Source organism: Crinia signifera, chromosome 12 (genome assembly GCF_055691185.1).
Source record: "Crinia signifera chromosome 12, ASM5569118v1, whole genome shotgun sequence".
NCBI classification, from domain to species: Eukaryota; Metazoa; Chordata; class Amphibia; order Anura; family Myobatrachidae; genus Crinia; species Crinia signifera.
In genome coordinates, this window is record NC_139228.1 from 71,243,911 (window position 1) to 71,271,193 (window position 27,283).

The window sequence follows — 27,283 nt, forward strand, 5'->3', positions numbered from 1 at the left end:
TCGGTCTGAATCTGATTGGTTGCTATGGGAAACATCCCATCTTCAGTAGTACTCCCATCTTCTAAAATGTACCCCACAATCCTTGTGAATTGGTCATATAAAGGGTATCACTCCAGCCTCACCCTCACCTGTATCACTTCAGCCTCATCCTCACCTGTATAACTCCAGCCTCACTCTCACCTGTATCACTCCAGGCTCACTCTCACCTGTATCACTCCAGCCTCACTTTCACCTGTACCACTCGAGCCTCAGCCTCACCTGTATCACTCCAGACTCAACCTCACCTGTATCACTCCAGCACCATACTTCGCCTCGTTTCTCTCAGCCCCCATCCTTGCTTCTCAGCCTCCCCGTGTCTCTGAGCCTCCTCTTTCTCTAGTATCTCTCAGCCTCCCCCTCTCCTTATGACATAGCTTTCCCCTGTGTCTCTCAACAACCTCCTTCATACCTTTGTGTCTGTCAGCCTTTTCCAAACCATGGACGGGATGTACTAAACGCAGTGAAAATGCGGTAAGAGCCCTGTTATTGGAATTTTACCGCAGTTTCAGATGCACCAAAGCCCCACCGCCAGAGCTTTGCTGTGTGGGATTAACCCAATAGAAGCCCATGGGACCCCCGCCCCGACCCCCGCCAACCCTGTACTTCCCATGCCGCCAACCTAAAACTCCCCCCCACCACCACCTCACCAGATGTATGGGCAGCCTCCTGCTATGTTGCCCGGACCAGTGACCTCCTCCCTAGCACCAGAGCACAACCCCCTTCCAGGTGCAGTGAGGAGTTGGCGGAGCCCGACAGTCCCTGCAGCTATCTAAGCAGGAGGATGCCGGGCACCGGATGGGGGGGAGAGCCCAGGGGACCAGCTCACCCCCGCCGGCTGCTATGCAAAGGGCAGCATTTATCGCAAGAGCTGCCCTTTGTGATACTAATCCCATATGATAGTACAACGGTACTCAAACTTTGGGTCCTGACCACAAAGTGGGTCCCGACCTCCTCAGCATGAGGTTGCGACTCCATGTTGCTAACCATCAGGCTGATGACTTTTCTATTGTCAGTTAGTCTGAAAAATCTGTTGAATTGCCTGTTATTCTGGACTCCTCCCATCACTCTGTGCCTCCACAATGCTGCCACGTACGTGCTGTCTGCTGACTACACGTGTGATGTGATTGGTTATGGTATATTAGACTCCTCCCATCACTCTGTGCCCCCACAGTGCTGCCATGTATGTGCTGTCTGCTGACTACACGTGTGATGTGATGGGTTATGGTATATTAGACTCCTCCCATCACTCTGTGCCTCCATAATGCTGCCATGTATGTGCTGTCTGCTGACTACACGTGTGATGTGATGGGTTATGGTATATTAGACTCCTCCCATCACTGTGTGCCCCCACAATGCTGCCATGTATATGATGTCTGCTGACTACACATGTGATGTGATGGGTTATGGTATATTAGACTCCTCCCATCACTCTGTGCCCCCACAATGCTGCCATGTATGTGCTGTATGCTGACTACACGTGTGATGTGATGGGTTATGGTATATTAGACTCCTCCCATCACTCTGTGCCTCCACACTGCTGCCATGTATGTGCTGTCTGCTGACTACACGTGTGATGTGATGGGTTATGGTATATTAGACTCCTCCCATCACTCTGTGCCCCCACAATGCTGCCATGTATGTGCTGTATGCTGACTACACGTGTGATGTGATGGGTTATGGTATATTAGACTCCTCCCATCACTCTGTGCCTCCACACTGCTGCCATGTATGTGCTGTCTGCTGACTACACGTGTGATGTGATGGGTTATGGTATATTAGACTCCTCCAATCACTCTGTGCCCCCACAATGCTGCCATGTATGTGCTGTCTGCTGACTACACCTGTGATGTGATGGGTTATGGTATATTAGACTCCTCCCATCACTCTGTGCCTCCATAATGCTGCCATGTATGTGCTGTCTGCTGACTACAGGTGTGATGTGATGGGTTATGGTATATTAGACTCCTCCCATCACTCTGTGCCTCCACACTGCTGCCATGTATGTGCTGCCTGCTGACTACACGTGATGTGATGGGTTATGGTATATTACACTCCTCCCATCACTCTGTGCCCCCACAATGCTGCCATGTATGTGCTGTCTGCTGACTACACGTGTGATGTGATGGGTTATGGTATATTAGACTCCTCCCATCACTCTGTGCCTCCACACTGCTGCCATGTATGTGCTGTCTGCTGACTACACATGTGATGTGATATGGTATATCAGACTCCTCCCATCACTCTGTGCCTCCATAATGCTGCCATGTATGTGCTGTCTGCTGACTACACATGTGGGGCCTTATTCTGATCGGAGCGGCCAAACGTGCGTACGTTCACAATTACCGCACGCTAGCCGTACGCGGCCGTTAGGGTTAAGTCCACCCACAAATCAGCCGCTTACGTACGGGCAGAAATACCGTAGAAGGGGAGTGGTGTACAAATGAGCGTACGGCAACGTACGCGGTCGGCCCAGCCCTTACACTCCGACAACTGGCGTACGACTGAGCGTACGGCGCCGTCTACGGCCGTCTCTCCTCCGTCTCCCCACCGACTTCTTGCGGAGATCTGAGCGTACGCCAGTTTGCACGGACGGGTCCCTATTGTTTTCAATGGAAAACTCAGCTTATGTCACCGCTCGTGAGAGTGAGCGTACGTCCGTGCACGCTGGCATACCCTTCACATATATGGACCTGCAAATCTTGCCTCTCAACTACTAATCTGACAATTGATTAATTAATCTATTTGTTATTCACTTATTGTTTTCTATTAACTCAATTGTCTACCTTAATAAAGACCTAATAAAACTACATTTTAACCCACATTACATGTATATTTGTTATGTTCTAATGTGGCATTTTAATCACTATCTATGTGTCCCCATATTGCTGTTACTTTTAAATCAAGTTATGTTGGTGTTTCTGTATATGTATTAAATTATGTACGTAATTACTTTTTCCAAAATGTGTAACATGTATACCTACCCTGATGTTATGTGTGATGTTTTAATCGAACAACATTAAACATTCATGCATTTTCACTATGTGTTATTTTACTCAAAAACACACACATTCACACATCAATCATTACCCCTCACCTCAAATTACAAGTATAACTTACAGTACACATCTGTATGTACCTACCCTTACACGCCCTCTAACATATTTATTATTAAAAACACAGGCAATTTCGAACTGTCATCAAACTTTTATTGGATACAAAAATAAAAAGGGGGGGGGGATAAATAAAAAATTAAAGGCGGGCCTCCAGAAGGCCAAAAAGTAGCTGCAGGTAGACCAGGGTGACCATTATTTCCCGCATGAGGGCTGCCACCTCCTCCTGCTGCTGTTCAGTGTCTGTAATGAAGGGATAAAACAAAAAATTAATATACACAAATGTTTGTTGTATTTGTACATAATAAAAAGTTCAGAGTTATGTGTGAAGGCCACATACATTTAGAAACTACATTGAAGATGGGTCTGCTGTAAACACAGTACTAAAAAATAATATGTTAACATGCACATACTGTACATAGTAAATAACATTAATTCAATTACTCCTTCATCAATGAATGTATGCTGTATCCCAATTGGTACTTTGGTTTTGGGGGACTCTCCTCTAACCTCACAATTAGCCTGTGCTATTTAAGGGTTATGACATTGTTGTGGCTTAAGCACTCCTTACTATTTTAAATTTAGGACATTGCTGTACAAATTATAGGCCTACAGCTATGTTTGTAAAGCATGCATCCGCATGGCCTCACACACTATTACCAAAACAATCTCTACATTTAACCCCTTCACGACATTTGACGTATATATACGTCATGGTCGGGAAGTACTTCCCGACACATGACGTATATATACGTCATGACTTCTAACTGTCACTGCGTCTAGAGACGCAGTGACAGTTAGGTGATGTCTGCTGTCCCTGACAGCAGACATCCCCCCTCGCCGCCCAGGGGGGGCAGGGGTGCCCCCCCCGGTCGGCGATCGCTGTGATTGGCTGTTCAAATCTGAACAGCCATTCACAGCGTTTCCTGTGTTACCGGCGGCTAAGCCGCTCGGTAACACAGGGATCGGTGGTGATCAGTGCTGTCAAGTACAGCACCGATCACCTCCGATGTGCAGCCCCCCCTCCAACCCGCCGGGCACTCACCCGGCAGCAGCAGCAGCTCCCCCGGCTCCCCCGGAGCGTCTGAAGCGCACGCAGCGCTGACCTCCTCCCCCCTCCCCCCCGCAGCAGCAGCAGCAGCATCAAGCTGCAGAAAAAGTAAAAAAAATAAATATATGCACTGAAAAACTATATATATATATATATATATATATATATATATACACACATATATATATATATGTGTGTGTATATATATGTATATATATATATATATATATACACACACATATATATATATATATATATATATATGTGTGTGTGTGTGTGTGTGTGTGTGTGTGTGTGTGTATATACCGCACCGATCGCCAGCCCCCCCCCCCTCCCACCCGGCAGCCCCCCTCCCTCCCACCCACCCGGCTGCCGCAGCACCAGCACCCCTCCCACCCCCCCGCCAGCCGCAGCGCCAGCCCCCCTCCCAAAGCTGGTGACTAAAATGGGGTCACTTGTGGGGGGGTTCCACTGTATTGGTGCTTCGGGGGTCTTGCTAATGCGACATAGCACCCACCATTCATTCCACCACCAAAAATCACTCCTTCCCTTCTGAGTCCTGCCATGCACCCAACTGGTATTTTTTGGTCACACGTGAGGCATTGCCGTACTCGGGAGAAATTGGGGCACAGATTTTGGGGTGCTTTGTCTCCTTCATTCCTTGTGAAAATAAAAAATTTTGAGCCAGAACTGCATTTTTCTGTAAAAAATTACATTTTTTTACACAAAAATGCAGATCTGGCTCAAAATTTTTCATTTTCACAAGGAATGAAGGAGACAAAGCACCCCAAAATCTGTGCCCCAATTTCTCCCGAGTACGGCAATGCCTCATGTGTGACCAAAAAATACCAGTTGGGTGCATGGCAGGACTCAGAAGGGAAGGAGTGATTTTTGGATTTTGCAGCACAGATTCTGGTTGAATGACCCCCGAAACACCCATACAGTGGAACCCCCCCACAAGTGACCCCATTTTGCAAACTACACCCTTCAGGGAATTCATCAAGGGGTATAGTGTACATTTCAAACCCCCCGGGGTTTCACCAATTTTGATACAACTGAGCTGTGAAAATGAAAAATTATTTTTTTTTCATTTTCACTGCCCAGTTGTACCACAATTGGTGAAACCCCTGGGGGTTTGAAATGTACACTATACCCCTAGATGAATTCCCTGAAGGGTGTAGTTTGCAAAATGGGGTCACTTGTGGGGGGGTACCTAACTTTTAGCATCTTATGGTGCCTAGAAACCTACATTGTGCCTAAAAAAATAATCTCATAAAAAGGAGGCTCCAAAATCAAGTAGGTGCTCCTTCTATTATGAAGCCTGTGGTTTGGTCACCGTGCACACTAGGGCCACATATAGGATATTTATGAAAACCAAAGAATTGGGGGAATCAATTTTTAGTCACATTTCTCTAGTAAAATCTACTGTGTTCCTTAGAAAAATGTATTAAAATTGCAAATCTGCAAAAAAAATGAAATTTTGAAATTTCACCTACACTTTCTTTTAATTCCTGTGAAACACCTAAAGGGTTAACAAACTTCCAAAATGCTGTTTTGAATACTGTGAGGGGTGCAGTTTTTGAAATGGCATCATTTATGGGGGTGTCTCACATACAAGTCACTCAAAGTCACATCATAACTGACCTGGTCCCTAAAAAAATCAGAGTTTGAAATTTTCTTGAAAATTTGAGAATTTGCTATTCATATTTTAAGCCTCCTAGTGTCCAAAAAAATGAAAATGAGGTTGAAATAATGATGGCAACATAAAGTAGACATATGGTCTATGTTAGTTATTCACTATTTTGAGTGGTAAGATTATTTGTCTCACAAGCAGAAAATTTAACATTTTGCAAATCGCAAAATTTTCCATTTTTTTACGACATTTTGGTATTTTTCACAAAAAAACACAGACTGTATCGACGAAAATTTACCACTAACTTGAAGTACAATGTGTCAGGAGAAAACAATCTCAAAATCACTGGGATAAGTAAAAGCAAAAAAAAGTTATCCCCACTTAAGTGATACATGCCAGATTTGGAAAAAAAGGGCTCTGTCAGGAAGGCAAAAACTGGCTCTGTCATGAAGGGGTTAAGTTGCACCAGTGGCAGATTAAGCCTTTGGGGGGCCCGGGGTACTTTAGAGCGGGGGGCCCCCTTGCACTTGTCATTACTGGCCGCACACTGCATGGGCGAATATTATACTGTCAAAACATAGAGTAAAGGCAGAATAAACTTGGTCAATGGTTACCTGCAGGGGATATATATATATATATATATATATATATATATATATATATATATATATATATATATATATAGACAGGGGGTTGGCGGCACTCGGAATAATAATAGACACCATATATATATATATACACACACCACATGAAAAGCCTGTGTTTGTCCCTCTGCCCCTTACTCTGGAGGAGACCTCACAGTCCTAGTGCTGCCTCTGATTAAAAACCCTCCTATGACTAAGCTGCTGCTTCTGTTCTCCATGGACCTGAGAAGTATGTAATGAGCTCCACCAATCAGAGCTCAGCACAAACTTCTCAGCCTCTGTCCTCTGGTGCAAAGTGTCATGGGACTTAGTCAACTCCCAGAAATGCACTGCACACTTGTGCAATCAGTGTGCCTTGCCTCCCGATGCTCAGCACCATAAATCATTGTCACATTGGCAGATAGGTGAAGCTGCAGCACTACCCCACCCATGCACAAAACATTTAGCTAAAAAAAAAAATTATAACTTAAACATTTTCTTTTTTAAAAAAAAAATGACAACCACAGGGGGCCCCTAGCTAGAGGGGGTCCCAGGGGCACTGACCCCTTGCGCCTCCATTATAATCTGGCCCTGTGTTGCACATCATGCTGGGAACTGGAGTTACCCAACACCTGGAGCCACATAACTACCACACCACTAATTTCGGATATCTCATTGGATGTACTGTTATGTCAATTATTCAAGGGGTGAGGCATGGCCACACTCAAAAAAACCACCAAGGGGAGCCTTGTTCCTGGAGAAGGACAGGACACACCTCATGGTCGGCCTGCAGTGATATGTTGCAACTAATGTTGATGTTGGATACACATATGTGGTTGTTGTGATTGTTTATGTGTAGAAATGTGTAGGTCAACATTAGACACATTATTTACTTACGGCTACTTGAGCCATCCTGGGCGCCGCTGGTTGGCTGTGGAGTGGTTGGGGGGGGCAGGAGCAAGGAGGATGGTCCTGGTGTTTGGACCGAGGTAGTGGGTGTGACTGGGGAGTGGAGAGGTTTGGGGGTGGGTGGTGGAGAGGTGTAGGGGGGTTGGAAATGGGGTGGGGAGGGGGGGGGTGGGGGTTGTGGAGGGGGTGGGGGTTGGGGAGGGGGGGGGGTTGTGGAGGGGGTGGGGGTTGAGGAGGGGGGGGGGGTTGTGGAGGGGGTGGGGGTTGTGGAGGGGGTGGGGGTTGGGGAGGGGGAAGGGGATGGGGAAATGGTGTGGGTCCAAACTGCACCCTGGGTCTCCTCTTGTTCCTCCTCCTCTTCTTCCTCCTCCTCCTCCTCCTCATCCTCCTCTTCCTCCTCCTCCTCCTCCTCTTCCTCTTCTTCCTCCTCCTCGGCTGCCTGGTCCCGGGCTGCCTGCTCCCGGGCTTGAATGCGTGCCCTTGCCCGTGCTGAAATGTTCATGTTGATGGCATAGAAATCGAAGATTGGGTTTCATAAAAAAGGGGGAAAGAAAAATTCACATTAGTCATGCTCATAACCTTCAAAATTATCATTGCTGTGAAATTTCAGACATTTATCATGCAAACTATTTGATATCCTACACCCAAAAACTGATCAACTACTTAAACCCCCCCCCTATACACCCCCTATACACCCCCCATATACCCCCCATATACCCCCCATATACACCCCATATACACCCATATACACCCCATATACCCCCCATATACCCCCATATACACCCCATATACACCCCATATACCCCCCATGTACACCCCATATACACCCATATACCCCCCATATACCCCCCATATACCCCCATATACACCCATATACACCCCATATACCCCCCATATACACCCCATATACACCCCATATACCCCCCATATACCCCCCATACACCCATATACACCCCCTATACACCCATATACACCCCCATACTCAGGAACATATTTATAAAAAGTACACAAAACATTGCTAAAAAACGCTGACATACTAGTAATCAAAACTTACATCGGGCAATATGGCGGCGAAGGCTGCTGAGTAAAACCGGCTGCCGCCGGCGCAGGTCGGACCAGCGCCGCTCAACCTGCCCCAGGCTTCTGCGGACGCCGGTTGTGGAAAATATCAGGCGGCGGGCAGCATTATACGCCCGCCGCTTGTCCGCATTAGAAACATATGGGCCCCTGGGCCCCAGGTGACGATCCATCACTTCCACCAGGGCCAAATGCTCTGATGTCGAAAAGGGCCTAGCTCTTGTACAAGTCATATTGGCAATGGCGCAGTTATTAATTGCAGGTACATATATCACTTTTGGTGCTTGCTGATTGGTCGAAAAAATTGTTTGTTTGGTATTAACTTTATTAATCCCTCTTACATTAACAAACTGGATGCGAATAGAAACTTACGCGGACCGTTCCGATATACACACACCACAACCAACAGCATGCATTCAATGAAGAGAGAAGTACTGTATTTACAGTGTGCGGAAAATAATACACGCAACCCTCTACTTATAACTACGCTGCTTAAAGGGGGCACGATACACCGATATGCATGGGGAGGAGTACTGTATATACAGTAGGCGGAAAATAATACACGCAACCCTCTACTTATAACTACGCTGCCTAAAGGGCCACAATGCAACATGTTGCTGTATGACAATTTCATACACATTACATATGTAAGGAAAGCATTATAACGTGATGTTTTGAAATGTGACTCACAAAGCATACACGAACTCCAACAGATACCAGCTGACAACACTCATCATTGGAATGACAGGTGCACACATTTCACGATGTAGCCCACAATGCTCCACAACCTGTGTATATACATATACGGGTGATTGATCAGGTGCATTGAGACCTGCGTAATTTAAGCGGCAATTATCGGCGGGAAATATCGGCGTAAATTTGCATCTACCTTGCGGGGAAAAATATACGCCCCCTTGTTCGTGGCGGGAGATTAACATATAAATATTCAGTCAGATGCAGCCCACAATTGCTGCAAACATGTCTGACTCTGACGATTCAGCAGCAGAGGACGCTCTGCAGAGAGCACAAGCAGAATCCATGCTTGAAGCATTACAGAAGAGGGAAGAGGAGCGGAGAAGGAGGGCCCAAGAGAGGAGTCGCCTGCAAGATCAAGCGGGCCCCTCAGTAACAGGCCCTGGTGAACCTCCACCAGCTCCACAAGGGCCAAGCAACCAGCCAGAACAAGAGGTTGCATCTCTCCAAACAGGTGTGACCCAGCAGGTGCATGGTGAGAGAACTGGGGCCACCAGAAAACGTGCTGCAACATCTAGGGTGATGACTGAGCAGGATACCACCACCAGAAGGAGAAACCCTGCATTTGTAGAGGCCGAAATGCGAATTCTCGTGCCCAGGGCACGCGAATGGATTGAATTGGCAACCAGGAGGCCGGGTGCCAGTGCAAGGCGAAACCTTTGGGACAAGGGGCCTTATTTTGGTTCATTCTTTCTGACAAAATCCTTCTTAGATGGGCAAAACCATGTGCACTGCAGGTGGGGCAGGTGTTACTTGTGCAGAGAGAATTAGATTTGGGTTGGGTTTTACTTCAAAGTGAGATCTATATTGCAGTGTAAAAATAAAGCAGTCAGTATTTTCCCTGCACAGAAACAAAATTACTCACCCAAATCTAATTCTCTCTGCACATGTTACATCTGCCCCCCCTGCAGTGCACATGGTTTTGTCCATCTAAGAAGGATTTTGTCAGAAAGAATGAACCAAAATAAGGCCCAAGATCACAGAGGAAGTGAACCAGGTGGCACCAGTGGTCAGAACTTGGGACGCGGTGAAGAAAAGGTTAGTGTGTTTGTCAGGGCAATTTTTCAGCAGTCTCCAGCAGGAACTGAGGCCCTTATTCTAGTTCACTCTTTCTGGCCAAATATTTCTTAGATGGACAAAACCATGTGCACTGCAGGTGAGGCAGGTGTTACTTGTGCAGAGATAATCCGATTTGGGTGGGGTTTTACACCTGCCTCACCTGCAGTGCACATGGTTTTGTCCATCAAAGAAATATTTGGCCACACATGGCCAAAAAACATAAGATCACCCACACTAGGAAATGTCACGTAGCTACGGGTACCACCTAGTCCCTTTAATTCCGGACACATATTAATTACACAGGTTCTGTGGCTGGCTGACTTCAAGACTCCACTTCACCTAATTTTAAACTGCCACAGAACCTGTGTAAGTAACATGTGTCCGGAATTAAAGGGACTAGGTGGTAACCCTACACGTAGCACAGTGGTGCACATATCTCATGGTGATATTTGTATTTTTAAACTTGTAGGTGGACTGACTTCAAAAGTGCCCTGAAGAGGAAGATGACTGACCGGTACAACCACAGCATGTCCACCGGGAGCGGTCCTATGCCTGACCATTTGGAGTTTACCCCCCTGGAGCTGGACTCCTGTGATGTCATCGATGTGGGGGAGATCAGGGGGATCTCCAATATGGACAGTGAGCTCCCGGCGGAGGTCTTTGCTGCTGCTTTTGATGGTAAGTCACAGTAATGCATTGTATTTAGAAAGATATTTTTTATTGCGTATGTGATGGTGACATTGTTTTCAATTCTTATCCTAGCAGAAGCAGAAAGTCAGGATGTACCGGCAGCATCTTCCTCTGCAGAGCCACAGGTGGAGCAGGTGGTCCAGCCTACAGCAAGACGTCGCCCCCAGCCCCAGCCACAGGAGACATTGAGTGAGAGCCTGTTGGTGACGCTGGACAGGATCGAGCAGCAAGGGGTGGATGCTGCGATCCGTCAGCAGCAGGTGGCGGATTTTCTGGCGGAGTGGAAGGCCACAAACCAGCTGCAGGTTGTGGTATGTGTAATTTCTTGTGTGAAACAAATACTAGATTTATGTGTACTTACTGACCAGGGTATTTTTGAACATTTGTGGAAGTGTGGTGGAAGTTTCCCATGTGTAACCCTCTCCATGGCCATTCCCATGTTCCTATCCAACTTTTCCCTGCTAATTAGTTTGTGTCAGCACATGTGCAGAGCAACTTAATAGGTGAGAAAGCAGTTTGTGTGCAGGTGAGGTAGCTCCTACAGTAGTAGGTAAAAGCAGGTCCAGAACAATGCTTTCCTCATGGAGTGGGTGAGGCAGACAAACAAGGGTGAAAAGGTACATTTGTGTAGGAATGCATATGTGTCCTCCCTAAAAAAAGATGTGTGAATGGGCCAAACATGATAAATTAGCTTGTGAACAAACATGCATAACTTTTAAAATATATATGATTTGACAGTGTCATAAGCAGATGTAGGAATCCTTTGTTAGAGAGATGAGAGTGCAATAATGTGATTGGTGGCATCTTACATCCAGAGTGTAGTGAAATCCAAATCATAGCAGATGAGATAGTGGTACAGGTCATAATTTTGGGTACTATACAAAGATTGTGTGGAAAATAGTGGTCATGGGCTTAAAACATTGCTGAAACATCCTTTGTAGGTGTTAGATGTGGTTTATGTTATTGTATCCTAAATACAAAACCTATGTTAGTATTAGAGTGAACACGTTGACACATGTCGACTTGTGTAGATTGAGTGTGCTACTGCGTAAAGTCTATGAAAGCAGGTAGTGAATGTGTCTGTTTAGCAAATACCTACCTTAGCGTATAAAAAGATTCTTACCTTCAATTAAACAAACCTTTAAATGTGGAGAAGTATAGAAACATAAGCTTCCAATGTGTTTGCGTGCTGCATGTGTGGCTTGCAGGCAGTGAAATCATGGTTTGGTGTTAATAGACTGCAGCATTGCTTATTACATTCAGGTGTATGTGTTTGAGTAGTAATCAGCGTTAATTAGCCAACTCAGGCGCACGCTGGCATGCGGTATCTGTAGGGGTGGTTTTAGCTGGCGGTTGGCGGCCGCCTGTTTGGTGTCCGAAATGAACGGTGCCTTAGTCTATCGTGCGGTAGTAGCACCGCTCATTTTGGGTGCACACCCCCGTGTACGCCCATATTTACGCCCATTTTCCCTCATTATTTCGGCCGCTCCCATCAACACGCCCCTATGCCGCCCCGTTACCCGTACGCTCGCGTACAGGTTTTTTCGCACGTTGAGACACCGGCCGTAAGCGTTGTGGAGTGCTCGCGCCGGCGCATTAGCGTATCTGCACATGCGCAGATCGTAAAAAACCCCGGGACGTACGCGTACGGCCCGGACGCTCCAAGCAGAATAAGGCCCGTGATGTGATGGGTTATGGTATATTACACTCCTCCCATCACTCTGTGCCTCCACAATGCTGCCATGCAGTGGCGGATTCAGGGGGGGGGGGCACCCGGGCACGTGCCCCCCCCCTGTCATTTCATTTTGTAGCTGAGGACCAGGGCTTTCCAACGAGCCGAGCCCCGTGTCTCTAGCCCCCCGGGAACCAGAGATATCGCCTGGCAAATCTGTAACGTTTTTTCCCCATAGGATAATATGGGACCCGTCAATTCCGACCCCCACCCGGTTCCGACGGCTGCCAGTTCCCCCCCTGGCATCACAGAAGCTTGTGGTTGATCTCATTCAATTCCAAATCGCTGGGTCTTCAATATGATACCAGGCTGGTCCATATCCGTCAATCGGTTCCAGAGATATTACGTGTAAACTAATTTTTTTATTTTTGAAATGTAATTACATGGCTGTTCATGTTCTTTGAGGGCAGATTACTCTGGAACCAAACGTTCCAGTTTCACTGGACCAAAATCATTCAAAGCCGACTCAAAAGTTCTTCAATATGATACTTGTCTCATGTAAATGGATCAGTTGGTTCCGAAGATATAGCCGGTTAAATGAGATAACTGGTTAAAGGGGGGAGGGGTGGTTTTCTCTCCCCCTCACACAAGAAAATACAGGGACTAGGCTGGTGTAAAAGGGGCCAACCTGGGAATGCATTTTCTGGTGTGAAAGGGGTATTATTTCAAATAGCCGGGACCTGCAGTGCTCTGAATACATCCAGGCTCTGCCACTGTCAGTGGCTATCACTTCTGCCTGGCGGCTGTCCCCCATTTACCGCGAGCATGTATTCCCCTTGGCAATGAGCATGGAACCCTTGGCAATGAGCATGTAGATAAGCAGCACTTATGTAGCATAATTTTTAATAGGCATTATGGTGTTTGACATAATACATAATGGATATAATGGCGTGTAACTTAATGTGTAATGGACATTATGGTGCAAATGTTTAATGCGCGGCTTTGGTGGACAATGTTCCTGTTTATGAAACGTATTGTGAATTTTGGCTTAATCTGTGTGGCATTATGTGAATTCTGGCTCAATCCGTGTGGCATTATGTGAATTTTGGCTCAATCCGTGTGGCATTATGTGAATTTTGTCACAATTCATGTGGCATTATGTGAATTTTGTCACAATCCGTGTGGCATTATGTGAATTTTGGCTCAATACGTGTGGCATTATGTGAATTTTGGCTCAATCCGTGTGGCATTATGTGAATTTTGGCTCAATCCGTGTGGCATTATGTGAATTTTGGCTCAATCCGTGTGGCATTATGTTTATTTTGGCTCAATCCATTTGGTATTATGTGAATTTTGGCTCAATCCGTGTGTTATTATGTAAATTTTGGCTCAATCCGTGTGGCATTATGTGAATTTTGGCTCAATCCATGTGGCATTACGTGAATTTTGGCTCAATCCGTGTGGCTTGATGTGAATTTTGACACAATCCATGTGGCATTATTTGAATTTTGGCTCAATCCGTGTGGCATTATGTGAATTTTGGCTCATTCCATTTGGCATCATGTGTAAGGGGCAAGTATAATGGGGTCTAGTATTTTGTTGCATAATGTGTAGAAGTTGTATATGGTGTTGTACACTACACTCAAGGACATGCCCCCTGTTGAGTGGCCACACCACATTTTCCGGAGCGCGCCTTAGGCGCGCGCAAAACTACATCCTTCACTTTTGTAACCATGGTGGGCCTGCGTACTTTAAATGCCAGGGCCTATTTTTAATCCCATTCTCACCCTCTTAGCATGTACACTGGCACCACTAACACCGCCCCCCCACCTAAACCCTCTTTTATCATGGTGCCCCCCCTGTCATTTTATCCTGGATCCGCCCCTGCTGCCATGTATGTGCTGTCTGCTGACTACACCTGTGATGTGATGGGTTATGGTATATTACACTCCTCCCATCACTCTGTGCCTCCATAGTGCTGCCATGTATGTGCTGTCTGCTGACTACACGTGTGATGTGATGTGTTATGGTATATTACACTCCTCCCATCACTCTGTGCCCCCAAAATGCTGCCATGTATGTGCTGCCTGCTGACTACACGTGTGGCGTATTATGGTATATTAGACTCCTCCCATCACGCTGTGCCCCCACAATGCTGCCATGTATGTGCTGTCTGCTGACTACACGTGTGATGTGATGGGTTATGGTATATTAGACTCCTCCCATCACTCTGTGCCTCCACACTGCTGCCATGTATGTGCTGTCTGCTGACTACACGTGTGATGTGATGGGTTATGGTATATCAGACTCCTCCCATCACTCTGTGCCTCCACAATGCTGCCATGTATGTGCTGTCTGCTGACTATACGTGTGATGTGATGGGTTATGGTATATTAGACTCCTCCCATCACTCTGTGCCCCCACAATGCTGCCATGTATGTGCTGTCTGCTGACTACACGTGATGTGATGGGTTATGGTATATTACACTCCTCCCATCACTCTGTGCCCCCACAATGCTGCCATGTATGTGCTGTCTGCTGACTACACGTGTGATGTGATGGGTTATGGTATATTAGACTCCTCCCATCACTGTGCCCCCACAATGCTGCCATGTATGTGCTGTCTGCTGACTACATGTGTGATGTGATGGGTTATGGTATATTAGACTCCTCCCATCACTCTGTGCCCCCACAATGCTGCCATGTATGTGCTGCCTGCTGACTACACGTGTGATGTGATGACCTTCTGCAGTAACTTGCTGGGGTCCTGTCATTATTTTTATTGTCTGATGGGGTCCCAGAGCAAAACAGTTTGAGGACTCCTGTGATAGTACATATGAAGTTAGTGTCTTTGCGATGTGCGGCGGGATGTACTGAAGTTGTTTTGGTACATCCTTCTCCCTGTCTTCCCATGCTGGTACACAACTCTGATTGGCTTACTCGCCAGTGCTGCATTTTAATTGGCCGCAGGCGTCCTGCATTTGAGAAGCCTGTGCTTCGGGACCTGCTGCGTTCGTCAGGAGGGGATGAGGGAGCAGGAGTCGGGTGCTAAGTAAAGGGAGGGGGGGGGAGGGGGGGCCTGGAGGGGCCCGGATCGGAAATCCGTTCTGGGTCCCAAAATTCCTAGTGGCAGCCCTGATGACATCACGTGCTCTGCATCGGACTCAACACAAAACAAATTTATTGTGCCAGCTCCCAGTACCCAGCCCTGCCCTCGACCTCCCTCTCCTTCTCTTTCTGCATTTGGCCTGATGACTAGAGTATGGCACAGACAAGGGGAGAGCACACAGTCATTTCACTCCAGAGATTCATGAGGGTTGGGGCCCCTCAACTGTCTGCACCTATCGTTAGGCCTGCAGGGATCACAAAAATATTTGCACTAGAGCATCCTTCTTTGTTGAAAATGAATACCATAGTACGGCCGGTGTAATGGTTAGCATTACTGCCTCACAGCGCTGAGGTCATGGGTTCTATCCCCACCATGGCCCTAACTGTGTGGAGTTTGTATATTATCCCCGTGCTTGTGTGGGTTTCCTCTGGGTACTCCGGTTTCCTCCCACAATCCAAAAATATACTGGTAGGCTAATTAGCTCCAAAAAAAATTAATCCTAGAATGTCTGTGTGTGCATGTACATGTGGTAGGGAATATAGATTGTAAGCTCCACTGGGGCAGGGACTGATGTGAATGTTCAACTATACTCTGTAAAGCGCTGCGGAATATGTGCGCGCTATATAAGAAACTGTTAATAAATAAATAAATAGTAACAAGCGACAATACACCGCAATGTGATGTTTAGAATAGTCTATAAATTCCATTCTGGAGAAATAGAAAAATTTATTTAATCCACGCTCTCACCTTTCATTGTACTGAGTCTGTTGGGTTCTAGTCCTCACTCAAGAGGACATCCCAGGAAGGTAAAATGCCATCTCCAGATGTGACTTTGGGCGACACTTGCTGACATTTGTGTGTGTAAACCTGTTAATAAGTGCTGGAAAGGAGTCATCCTGTTCTATCCTTTGGATTGTCAAATATTTGCTGGGACAGAGGCCGTTAGGCTGTGACCGGCTCAGTTGCTCGGTGAAGTGACAAAAGTGGCTGCAGGTAAGATTTTTACATTTTTATTTGCAAAAACCTCTTCCATCGTAGCTTAGTGATCATTAGAATTATTTATTTCAAAATTCTAAAGGGGATTGGAAGGCAGATGATAAACGGAACATTCCCGAGGGGCAGCCAGTCACTGAAAATAATGAGGCATAGGTATCAAATGAATAGGTTTCAGACACACAAATTATGATTATTGTTACCGTATAGATCAGACATCTTTACAGGACTCCATGGGGTGAATTTACTAAATGGGAGTTCTATTGAAGACAGAATGTTTCCCATAGCCACCAATGACATTCATTTTCTTATTTAGTTAGCACCTTCTAGAAGATAATAGATAGAACAGGTTGGTTGCTATTGACAACATCCCATCTTTAGTAAAACTCCCATCTTAGTAAGTATGCCTATAACGGCTGCTTGTAGTGTCAGAAATGAAAGGACTGCAGCAGTTATTAGATACATTTGCTGCGATCTCTCCGTCATACATTAGGGTGATGCTATTGGTGGGTCTATATCTAGGGATGTGCCGCAAACACTGTATTGATTGATAAATTGTCCTGTAATAGGGCCAGTGATAAACAGCCAGCCAATCAGCTCCTACCTGCCATGTCACAGACTGTGTTTGAAAAATGTCTGGTGGGAGCTGATTGGCTGGTGGTTTATCACTCTCCATTTTATCACTTTTCAAGGCTAAGTGCAATAGGGTTGACGTTATGAATGTCGACATACATTACAATCACTAAAGGTTGACAGAGCTTAGGTCGACACATGAATAAGTCAACATGGCCAAGGTCGACGTGGTCAGACGGTCGACACAAGCATTATGTCAACAACGGGAAGGTCAACATGATTTTGTCACCTTTTTTCCCCCAAACAGTCGACACTAGGGTGTGGAGGAAGAATAATGGTCGACCAAATGTATGTCGACCTTCACAGTGTCGACCTAGCGACCACATCTCTTGCATATATCACTTCAGTCATTAAAGATACAAGAAGGTCATGTGACGTCAGCCACCCGCCCCCTACAGAAATCGGCTTGATCCATGGGAACGCCCATAAAATGCTGGGTGTTCCCATGGCCCAGCGACGCCCCCGTCTGCCTGCGTCCTTCCCTCCCCGCTGCAAACGGCCCGGGGAGTGTGTAACTCACCACGGCCGTTCCCAGTCGGGGTTCGCACATGCGCAAATCCCGACCATCGGGGCAGGGGCCAAATTCGGATCACTACGTGTGATCCAGAAACGGCCCCTTAATTGCATGTAAAAGGAAAGGCCTACAATATATAACCTGCACTTGCACCTCTTGTATTGAGGGGGTTATTCAGACCTGATCGCAGGGCATATTTTTTAGCATATGGACAAAACCATGCTGCACTGCAGGTGGGGCAGATGTGTAGAGAGAGTTAGATTTGGGGGGAGTTATTTTGTTTCCGTGCAGGGTAAATTCTGGCTGATTTATTCTTAAGGGGCATACACCCAGGGCGATCGGACTAGATCACTTAGAAAAGGAGCACGGATCACTCTGTGTATGCCAGGGTTGCCAACCCTCCGGGAATGGCCGTGAGGATCCCGAAAATTGGGTCTCCCTCCCGGGCCCCCGGAAAGGTGGGCAACCCTCCCGGATTCCGGCAGTCCCCTTCCCCCCCTCATGCACCTGTGGGCTGAAGCTTGAAATTGCCGCGATTCGCGACTTTTCGGCAGAAGGGTGGGGCTAAATATGCAAATCTGGCATATTTAGCTCTGCCTCTTCATCGGAGACCCGCATATTGTGGGATTTGCATCACTGGGGGCAGGGACTGATGATGTCTCCATCAGGCCCTGCCCCCAGAAGTGATGCTGACAGTCTCCTCTCCGGTGTTCTCCCGGAGTGGAGACTGTATAAGTCGGCAACTCTGGTGTATGCCCTGCAGCGATGCCAATGCACGGTCCCGCATGTCGCTATTGGCCGCAAGGAAAGCAAATGCATGCACTTACCCTTCCAAGATCGCGGGGATTTGCCTATTAAAATTAGGCAAAGCCCTGCTGAGCACAATCGATCAGCACACAGCATCGCGGGGGTCCGGCTTCTCCCGGCAAAATGACACGGCACTCTAAATAACGGGTCATATTGCCGGGTCATACGTCTGAAAGGGGTATGAAAGATTGATCTGGCTTACTGGGACTATACTCTGACAACAGCACAGTACTTCCCGATCTATCATTGCAACACTAGTCCTAACATATCTGTGTCACTTGTACCTTTCAACAGGATGGCAATAAGAAATCACAACTTGCGAGGCACTCTTGTCTTCTTTGTCGTTTTGGGGTTGTGCCTTGCCCATGGGGGCACTAAAGGAGGCAAATCAAGGAAGGAAAAGCACAACCAAGAGAAAATTCCGATTCCTGAAGAACTTTTGATGTATCCTGCAAATGACACCACAGAACTCTCAGCTTATAACTTATCAGAAATGAATAGCAACTTTGGGCTCAACCTCTACAGGAAGATGGCCGACAAACATGACAACAATATCTTCTTCTCCCCTTTCAGTGTGTCCCTCACTCTGGCTTCCTTAGTGCTCGGGACCCAAGGAGACACTCACGAGCAGCTGCTGAGTGGCCTAAATTGGGAGACTTTTAAGAAGCACCAACATTCCTCTAGACTGCCCATGTTGCTGAAAGAGGTAAAGGAAGGAGTCACAAAGAGCGAAGGGTATTCTCTGGACCTGGGAAGCCTCTCCTTTGTACACGAACAGTTTTCCCTCAAAGAGGAATTTCTTAACCAGACTATTATGTACTTTGATACGGAATACCAAAATATTGATTTCCACAACCCTAATGCTAAGCATGCCATCGGTGCCATGATCAGTAAGAAGTCAAGGGGTAGAATTTCTGAGCTTCAGGACGATTTTGACCCTCAGACCAAACTGATGATCTTAGACTTCATCTTGTTTAAAGGTATTCTTTGTCACTGATGGTTGCTTATCTTCAGAATGGTTAGGTGTATCAGATACCTGTCTCCATGGTCCTGCTAGGTACGGAAAGTGCCAACGTCCAGTGATCAATCGTGATCACAGGTATCTGAAAAGCTTTCAAGTTCAACCCAGTTCTATGGAGTAGCAGATACTCAGATACGTTAGGTTGGCATGTGGATAGGTAATCAGACATAAATCAGGTTGGGACACCAGCAGGTAGACAGGCATAAATCAGCTTTGACTATAAGAAGGCTGTACACCAGCAGGTCTGCCATTTATTGTCAAAGCCCAAAAAGATGACTAATGAGATATAAGCCAGGGGTTGTGCCGAAAGCAGCAGGTGCAGATTATGGCAGCAGGACAGGAAATGTCTATTTAAGTGACCAAATAGAAGTCATGAGCCAAGATAAGGCCTTCTGAGATATAATTGGCCATTTTGATTAAAAGAAACTTTAAGAGAAATCAGTGGCCTCTAGTGGCTGGAGGTTGGAATAACAGCATCCTGTTTAAAAGAAAATGAATGATAATAAAAAAAATAACGAGTTGTGTTTTACAATTCTGCTTGTTAAAAAGTTCAGGAAGAGACATAATTTAATCTGCACAAAAATGTTGTCCTCCATATTTGTATTTAGTAACATTAGTGAGACAATATTAGCAGTAAGGCACAATGGGGACTTGGTTGGCTTTTGTTAAAAATTTTGTCTGTTATAGCTTGAGTGGCCCATTCATACAAATCCAAATCAACTGAATTGGAATTGATGTGTCGAGGTGGCCATACATCAGAAAGACCTGTCTTACAATCACGATTGTGTCCAACTTTTCCTTCAACTCCCCGGCAGTCGTTGGTGGTGTTTGGATACACAATGTACTCACAATCTGTCATACAATCAATCAGTCATACAACCAGTTGAGATTGTACGACTGGGTACACTATCTTTCTGATGTATGGGGGCCTTAAGCGTGATTTGACTTCAATGAATTCAAGGTCATCAGCTGACCTGAAAGTAGGAGATGGGCCAGACCAGCTCCCTGCAGCAAACTGGAACTTGTAGTGCACTCCCCCATTTGTCCTCGTTCAAGGGGGTGTCCTATTCAGGAGAGAGGGGGAGATTATAGCCTCCCCTTATGGTTCGGATCTTTCTGGTTATTATCCCATCCCTGGACCATACTGTCCTTTTTCCCACCCTGCTGTCACAGACACCCACTTGGATAGACACCGGCCAGATGGGGATGAGAACCACAACTTCCAGAATGGCAGAGTTTGCTGCAGGGAACCGGTCCAGACCTTTCAGGATTTTACCTAATCCCCTTTACAGTGTTCAGAGTAGAAAAGTTCCTGAAATATTCCCATAAACTGTGTTCTAAAGATAATGACCTAAAGTTGTACCCTAGAGAGCGACTTATGTTTGACGTATAATCTTATACTTATGTTTTTACATATCTCTTCTTAGGTAAATGGCAAGTCCCCTTTAAGCCGGACTCAACAGAGACAGACAAGTTCTTTATAAACAAATACAACACAGTAAAAGTGCCGATGATGTACAAGACGGATAAAGTTGCCTCAATGTTTGACAAATTATGGTCGTGCACCGTCCTGAGCCTCCCGTACAGAGGGGGCGCTCACATGCTGGTCATCATGCCAGAGAAGGAGGAGAACTTTGACGCGTTAGAGGATGGATTAACAATGGAGCTTGTGGCGAGGTGGCTGGGGAAGATGAAGACCAGGTACTGGCACTGAGCACTATAACTGATCTGATGCATTATTGGGGTGATGCACCCTAAATTGCTGAGCTGTGAAAACAGAGATTGGAGGTAGGAGAAGATATGGACCGGGAGAGTTTGTGGGCTAAAAACGGTCACAGCTCAAAGTGAAAGTACATCGCAGGTGCTGTCATTTTGACAGGCTTTTAACTAGTATATCTATATTTTTTAGCTATCTCTGTCGATTGATCAATTTCCATCTATATACATCGATCTATATAAACATAGGTGCATGGATAGTAATGCCTGTCCCCAGAAGGGCGCAGGACTTAGTCCCGGAGGATGCGCCAGCCCAAAGTAGCTAATCACACACTGTAAGCACTGGAGCTGGGCACAAGGGGGACATAGGCAAGGAGTGTAACTATAATGGGTGCCACGGGCTCCTGGGTCAAGGGGGGCCCACCACACACTCTGCTCCCATTTAATTATTCTTACCCACACCTGGCATCTAGCATTGGAGGCTATTCCATTTATCCCATTGTATGCCTTGCACAAAGCAACGTACCGGGGTACCTACCCAACATACCGGGGTACCTACCCAACGTACCGGGGTACCTGCCCAACCATTTACGGAAGTTATTAAGAAATTGTAACTTCCTGCAGACGCTTGTGGTCTTTCAACATGCTTCCATACAGTGCATGATTGTCATCGTTCTGATTGGTGGATAGCTCCAATCATCCACCAATCAGCATGCTGACAGCCCTGCGCTGTCTGGGAGGAGGCTGGGTGACAGTGTAGCAAATGTTTGTGGTTATGGGAACAGCGTGACAGATAATTGTGTATTAGGCCATGTTCGTGTTATGTGTTATCAGCGTGTTCTTTCCATTTCTCACGCCTGACAGAAAAACGGATATTTTCTTTCCAAAATTCAAACTGGACCATAAGTACAAACTGAAAACTTCCCTGGAAGAGCTGGGAATTAAAGACGTATTCACTGGGAAGGCGAACCTGACTAGCATGACGGAGGAACGGAACCTGCGGCTCTCCGAGGTGCGTACAGCTGACCTTCCAGACATGAGGCTCTGTTTAGTAATGCAGCTATCACTGGGCGCTGACAAACTGTGGGAGGCCTGGAATGTTTTTCCACAGAATGCGCACATGTCATACATCCCAACTTTAGCTAATGTAAAACGGGGTCCTGCCGCTCTGAAGTAGGCGTGGCCTCTGGCAGAGGGGCAGGGCCTAGTGCTGTAACCCCCGTTTTCATCACTCTGGGGCGTGCCTAGCATTCCCTGAGCAGCTGGCCAGCCCCCTTGCTCCCTCCCTCCCAGGCTCCCTTCCTGCATCTCTTCAGAGATCGCGGAACATTGTGACACGCCTCCAATTAGCAGAACTGTCCCACTGTAATCGGGACAGTTGGGAAGTACGCAGATAGTGGCCCTGGTACTGAATTAAGCGGATCCTTTTGCATTGATGCAAGATACAAAGTTTGGCCGACAGTCCAAGCATAGATGCAAATGGATGCATTTCTTCATACCTCCAACCTATTCTGAGTGGATGGAACTCGGATGGATCTGGCTTAATGGGCCAAATGTACCAAGCCTCAAAAAGTGATAATGTGGAGAGTGAGATAGAGGGTACTAAGCTAAAAATGCGGTAAAACTCAGTAAAAAACGGTAAAACCGGTGTTGCCGCATTTTCTAAAGTACTAATACCCAGCTGCTGCGTCATCGCAGGGCAGGGTATCGCCACCTTTGGGTGGCGATACCCTATGGGCTTCTATCGAGGTCCACCGCAAACTGCCTCCACTGATCCCCCTCCCCTTCCTGCAGGTCCTCCCGGAAGGTTAACCCCTCCTCCCCATAGCAACGCAGTCGGACGTCCTTCTGGCTGCAGGGGGGAGGAGGAGGCGCCGGGGGCAGCCTGCTTAGGCTTCCCGGAGTGAGAGGAGGAGGAGCAGCCTAGGGAGGTGACAGAGACACTATATCACAGGTATGGCGGGGGGCCTCCGACCCCGCACTGCGATGCTAGCCGCATAAGTTAATACATATGCGCTTGCATCACTGCGGTCCAGCGGCGAGGGATGGCGATGTATTTGAATACATCCCGCCCAATATGTACTAAGCTGTGAAAAGTGATAAAGTGGAGAACGATAAAGTACCAACCAAACAGCTTCTAACTGCCATTTTTAAACAGAAGGCCTCCTCTAGCATCCTTAAAAACAGTCTGCTGTATGTGGGCAGCCATTTTCTGAGTGTCACATTTTTTTATTAGCAGCAGGAGCAGACAGATGTACCGACATTATACAGAGGGGTATGGGGTTTGTTAACCCTACTGGGGGGGCGCTGCCAAAATTTGCGGCGGGGGGGGGCGCATATATAATAGTTACACCACTGTGTGCGTCAAAAATTCCATGAGAACCTGAGTTGTGTGCACAGAAAAGGGAGACTCTGACAGATCTCTTACACTGAGCACGAGGCCGGTGCACGCACAAATACCGACAGTGGCGGACATGTTGCTGCCATAAAATTAGAGATACGTGACACTTGTATATTGTGTGCGCCAGAGTCTGTATACGGCGCAGAACAGATCTTGTGTACAGACTCAGAGACTCAGTTGCACGCAAATACTATATTCAAGTGTCTCATATCACGTTAATCAGCACAGTCTCCTGGTGCGTCCGAGTCACTTCACATTTCAGACACAATTTTTGGCAAAAAAAGTTGCCCAACACTAGCAGATTCTTATACAAACTGGCCAGTCAAAAGGGGCTGTTTGGCGTGACTGTGGCATTCCCTGGGGGGTGTCCTGGAGTGTCACTATCAAAATATTAAGGGAGGGATCCTTGTTGAACTTATTGCAAATGGCAGCTGTTGGTCATCTACAGGCGCATACACACAGGGCGGATTGGGGAAAATCGATGCGCATACACACGGGGCGATGATGGGGAAAATCGCTGGGCCGAAAATCGGCTCAGTACATACACACTGAGTGATTTTCACCCATCTAATCGATTTTCCGGGGGTTGGAAGACATTCCATAGCAGGATGCTATGGAAATTCGTCTACTTTATTGCTCATCTGCTGGTAATACCACACTGGGCGGTTTTTGTGCTGAAAGCAGATCAAACGACAAAACTGAGCGTTTTTCAGCTCAGAATCGCCCAGTGTGTACGGGCCTGAAGACGCCACCTCCACACTTTCGCCTGAGGTTTGGGAAACTGTCTGGTTTCGTCCAATCGGAAATGAATGACCAGATAATGACAGTGCAGCAATGTAATAACCAAATTCCAGTCTTTAAATAAAACCGTATGCTAGAGATAGATAATGAAGGTCTGAATGGATTTGGCTATTGTGCCTGATTCAGACCATAGCAGAAGTGCGGAATTCTTTATTCTGCGATTTCCACAGTTTTGCGCATATGCAAGCCCCGAAACTGCGTTCAGCAGGAGATCGCAGTGTCAGTGCTGGCCGCGGGCGGCGGTGCAGCATTTTGTAGGAGCGGTCCCAACAACGCAGGTGTGTCTGGATCACTCACGGGGCGGCTGAGTGACATCACACGCAGCAGCTGCCACCAGAAACATGGCTGACATGCGCTAGCCAGGGGACAGCCGGTACTGTGCGAGTGCTTCGCTGTGTAGCAAAGGGCTCGCACTTTAGGGTTATGCCTGCATAATGACACACGTGTATGTAATATTACAATGACTTGTTTTACTTATTGTTATGTTCAGGTAACACAACGAGCTGTGATAGAAATCGACGAGATCGGGACAGAAGCCTCCGGGGTCACCGGCACCGAAATTATCGCCTATTCAATGCCGTACACAATCCGACTTAATCGTCCCTTCATCTTCATGATTTTCGATGAAAAGTACAAATCAATGCTCTTTATTGGAAGAATTATTAACCCAACAAGTTCCAAAGACTAAGCCTCACTGCTTACTAAAAGCACCAGTTACACCCGATTTAAAGATTATCTATGCTCAAAGCAGAGTTCCCAAAGTAGGAACCCTGTGCGATATTGAGTAGGGAGCACCCATTATTATCAGCCCCAGTTGAGCAGGACAGCAGCTTTGGAGGCAATCTGTTGTTAATGCTTTCTTTCATCCCGCTGCTTTCCGCTGACCACCACCACCACCCTGCACCCGCCTTCCTCACCTCCTGTCTGGGCAGCCTGCTGGTGTGCTCTCCGGACCTAGTCACCTCCTCATCCCTAGCAACAGTGACTTCACCTTCCAGGTACAGAGATGAGGAGGCTCCTCGGTGTTGGAGGTGAGGGAGACCCGCGGGGACCCTCTCTCCCGGCGCCTTCGCAAAGGGCGGCTCTTTTCTCAAGCACTGCCCTTTGCGATACTAATCGCATATGTTAATACATATGGGATTAGTTCCGTTGCGAAAACTGTTGGTATGTATTTTGTATTGCTAATACATCCCACCCATAGTGTACATATTAATAATACACCTTGTATAACAATTCAGATTGGTAGATTCACATATAGTTCACATACATTTCTAATCATAACACAACATACGTAACTGACAAGTTCTGCTTTGCCGTTTTAACTTTTTGTCCTTCGCCAGAAGCCAAAGACACGTGGAGTTCTGCAACTTCCTGTCTGAGATGCATATAGCAGCTCACACATTGCGCACCATGGATGCCAAGGCCCTTTATACCCCATTCACACCAGCATAATTTCCCGGGTTGGGCCTGGGAACAACCCGCGACTAGCGCAGGTGTAAAGGTTCCCGAAACAAAATCCCGGCTAAAATTGCCGGGATTTCAACCCTGCTATGGAGCAGGGTTTTTCCTGGGTTTAACCCGGGGACCTGGCCGGTGTGAATGGGGTAGGGGATACTTACCCGGGTTGCCGGTGTGCTGTCCGGCCGGGGATCCACACAGGCGGCGGGCGCAAATGACGGGACAGGTGGCGGATAAAGATGACAAAGCTCTCTGGCGGCAGTGAGGGCACCGGAGAGCTACGTCATCTTCATCCGCCGGCTGTCCCGTCATTTGCTCCCGCCGCCCGTGTGGATCCCTCACCTGCACGGAGGACCAGCAACCGGGGTGCGTATTCTACACACCTCCTGCCCGCCTCCACCGCCATCCCGCCTCCTCCCCACCTCCTCCCCGCCCCCTTCACACACCAGAAGAAAATGCAGGGACTTTTCTGGTGGTAAAGGGGCCAACCCGGGAATGGGCCGGCACGATTCCTGGGCCATATTCCCGGGTGGGTCCCTGCATTTTCTGGTGTGAAAGGGGTATTAGTTTGCAGCTACAGAGCTATGTGACATAGTTATTGAAAGCTATTGGGAAGGAGGGTGATGAATACTCCATCACACATTCTTTTTTTTTATGCTTATATTGTCAAGTTTGTAGATGTGGCTGGGAGATGAACTGATTCCTGATGCAAACTGTATTAACAAAACGCTCATGAATCAATTTTCTGTATTATGTGGATTTGACTGTACAACTGTTAACTAAGAAACGCATGTATGTGAATAAACGTATCCTACAGTATATAATAAAATACTAATGCTGCTCCTCACCTCTATGAGGGAACAGAAATGATCATATATTATTTGGGAATCTATGCATGTGACAGCTATAAATGTATAAAATATTGTGACAACTGCATGAATCACTGCTAGTGCTCAGACTCCACAACGCCGGGAGCAGCAGCGATGCAAAAAAAGCTGGAAAAATGACCGCCGCGCCATTTTAAATAACGCTTTCTTGCAGATAGTAACTTAAGAAGTATACTAAAAAATAAGTACCATTTTGTAATGAAATAAACTGCAAATGTTAAATCATATTTATTTCCAACTAAATTGAAAAATAGAGATATTTAAATAATAATTCTCCTTTGTCTCTTCCATCAGCAAGATGTACCACGGTGTGTCTCTACATAATCA

At 46.8% G+C, this 27,283-nt stretch overlaps 1 protein-coding gene and 1 long non-coding RNA gene across 2 annotated transcripts in view; one reads left to right on the forward strand and one right to left on the reverse strand.

Annotated features, from left to right (window-relative positions):
• The window catches only part of LOC146049544 (uncharacterized), a 45,106-nt gene extending 18,190 nt beyond the window's left edge, over positions 1–26,916 (forward strand). The window contains exons 6-10 of the mRNA XM_083166074.1: positions 464–510; positions 18,967–19,652; positions 21,121–21,394; positions 22,274–22,421; positions 25,102–26,916. Of these exons, the coding sequence (XP_083022200.1) occupies positions 464–510; positions 18,967–19,652; positions 21,121–21,394; positions 22,274–22,421; positions 25,102–25,299 (1,353 nt within the window). The 3' untranslated portion in view covers positions 25,300–26,916. The remainder of the gene's footprint in view (positions 1–463; positions 511–18,966; positions 19,653–21,120; positions 21,395–22,273; positions 22,422–25,101) is intronic.
• LOC146049824 (uncharacterized) lies at positions 3,123–16,568 on the reverse strand. Its single transcript, XR_014466212.1, has 3 exons — positions 16,473–16,568; positions 7,354–7,854; positions 3,123–3,392 (listed from the first exon to the last, which is right to left on the reverse strand). It is a non-coding gene; the product is annotated as an uncharacterized LOC146049824 (long non-coding RNA).
• Positions 26,917–27,283: the final 367 nt, after the last annotated feature.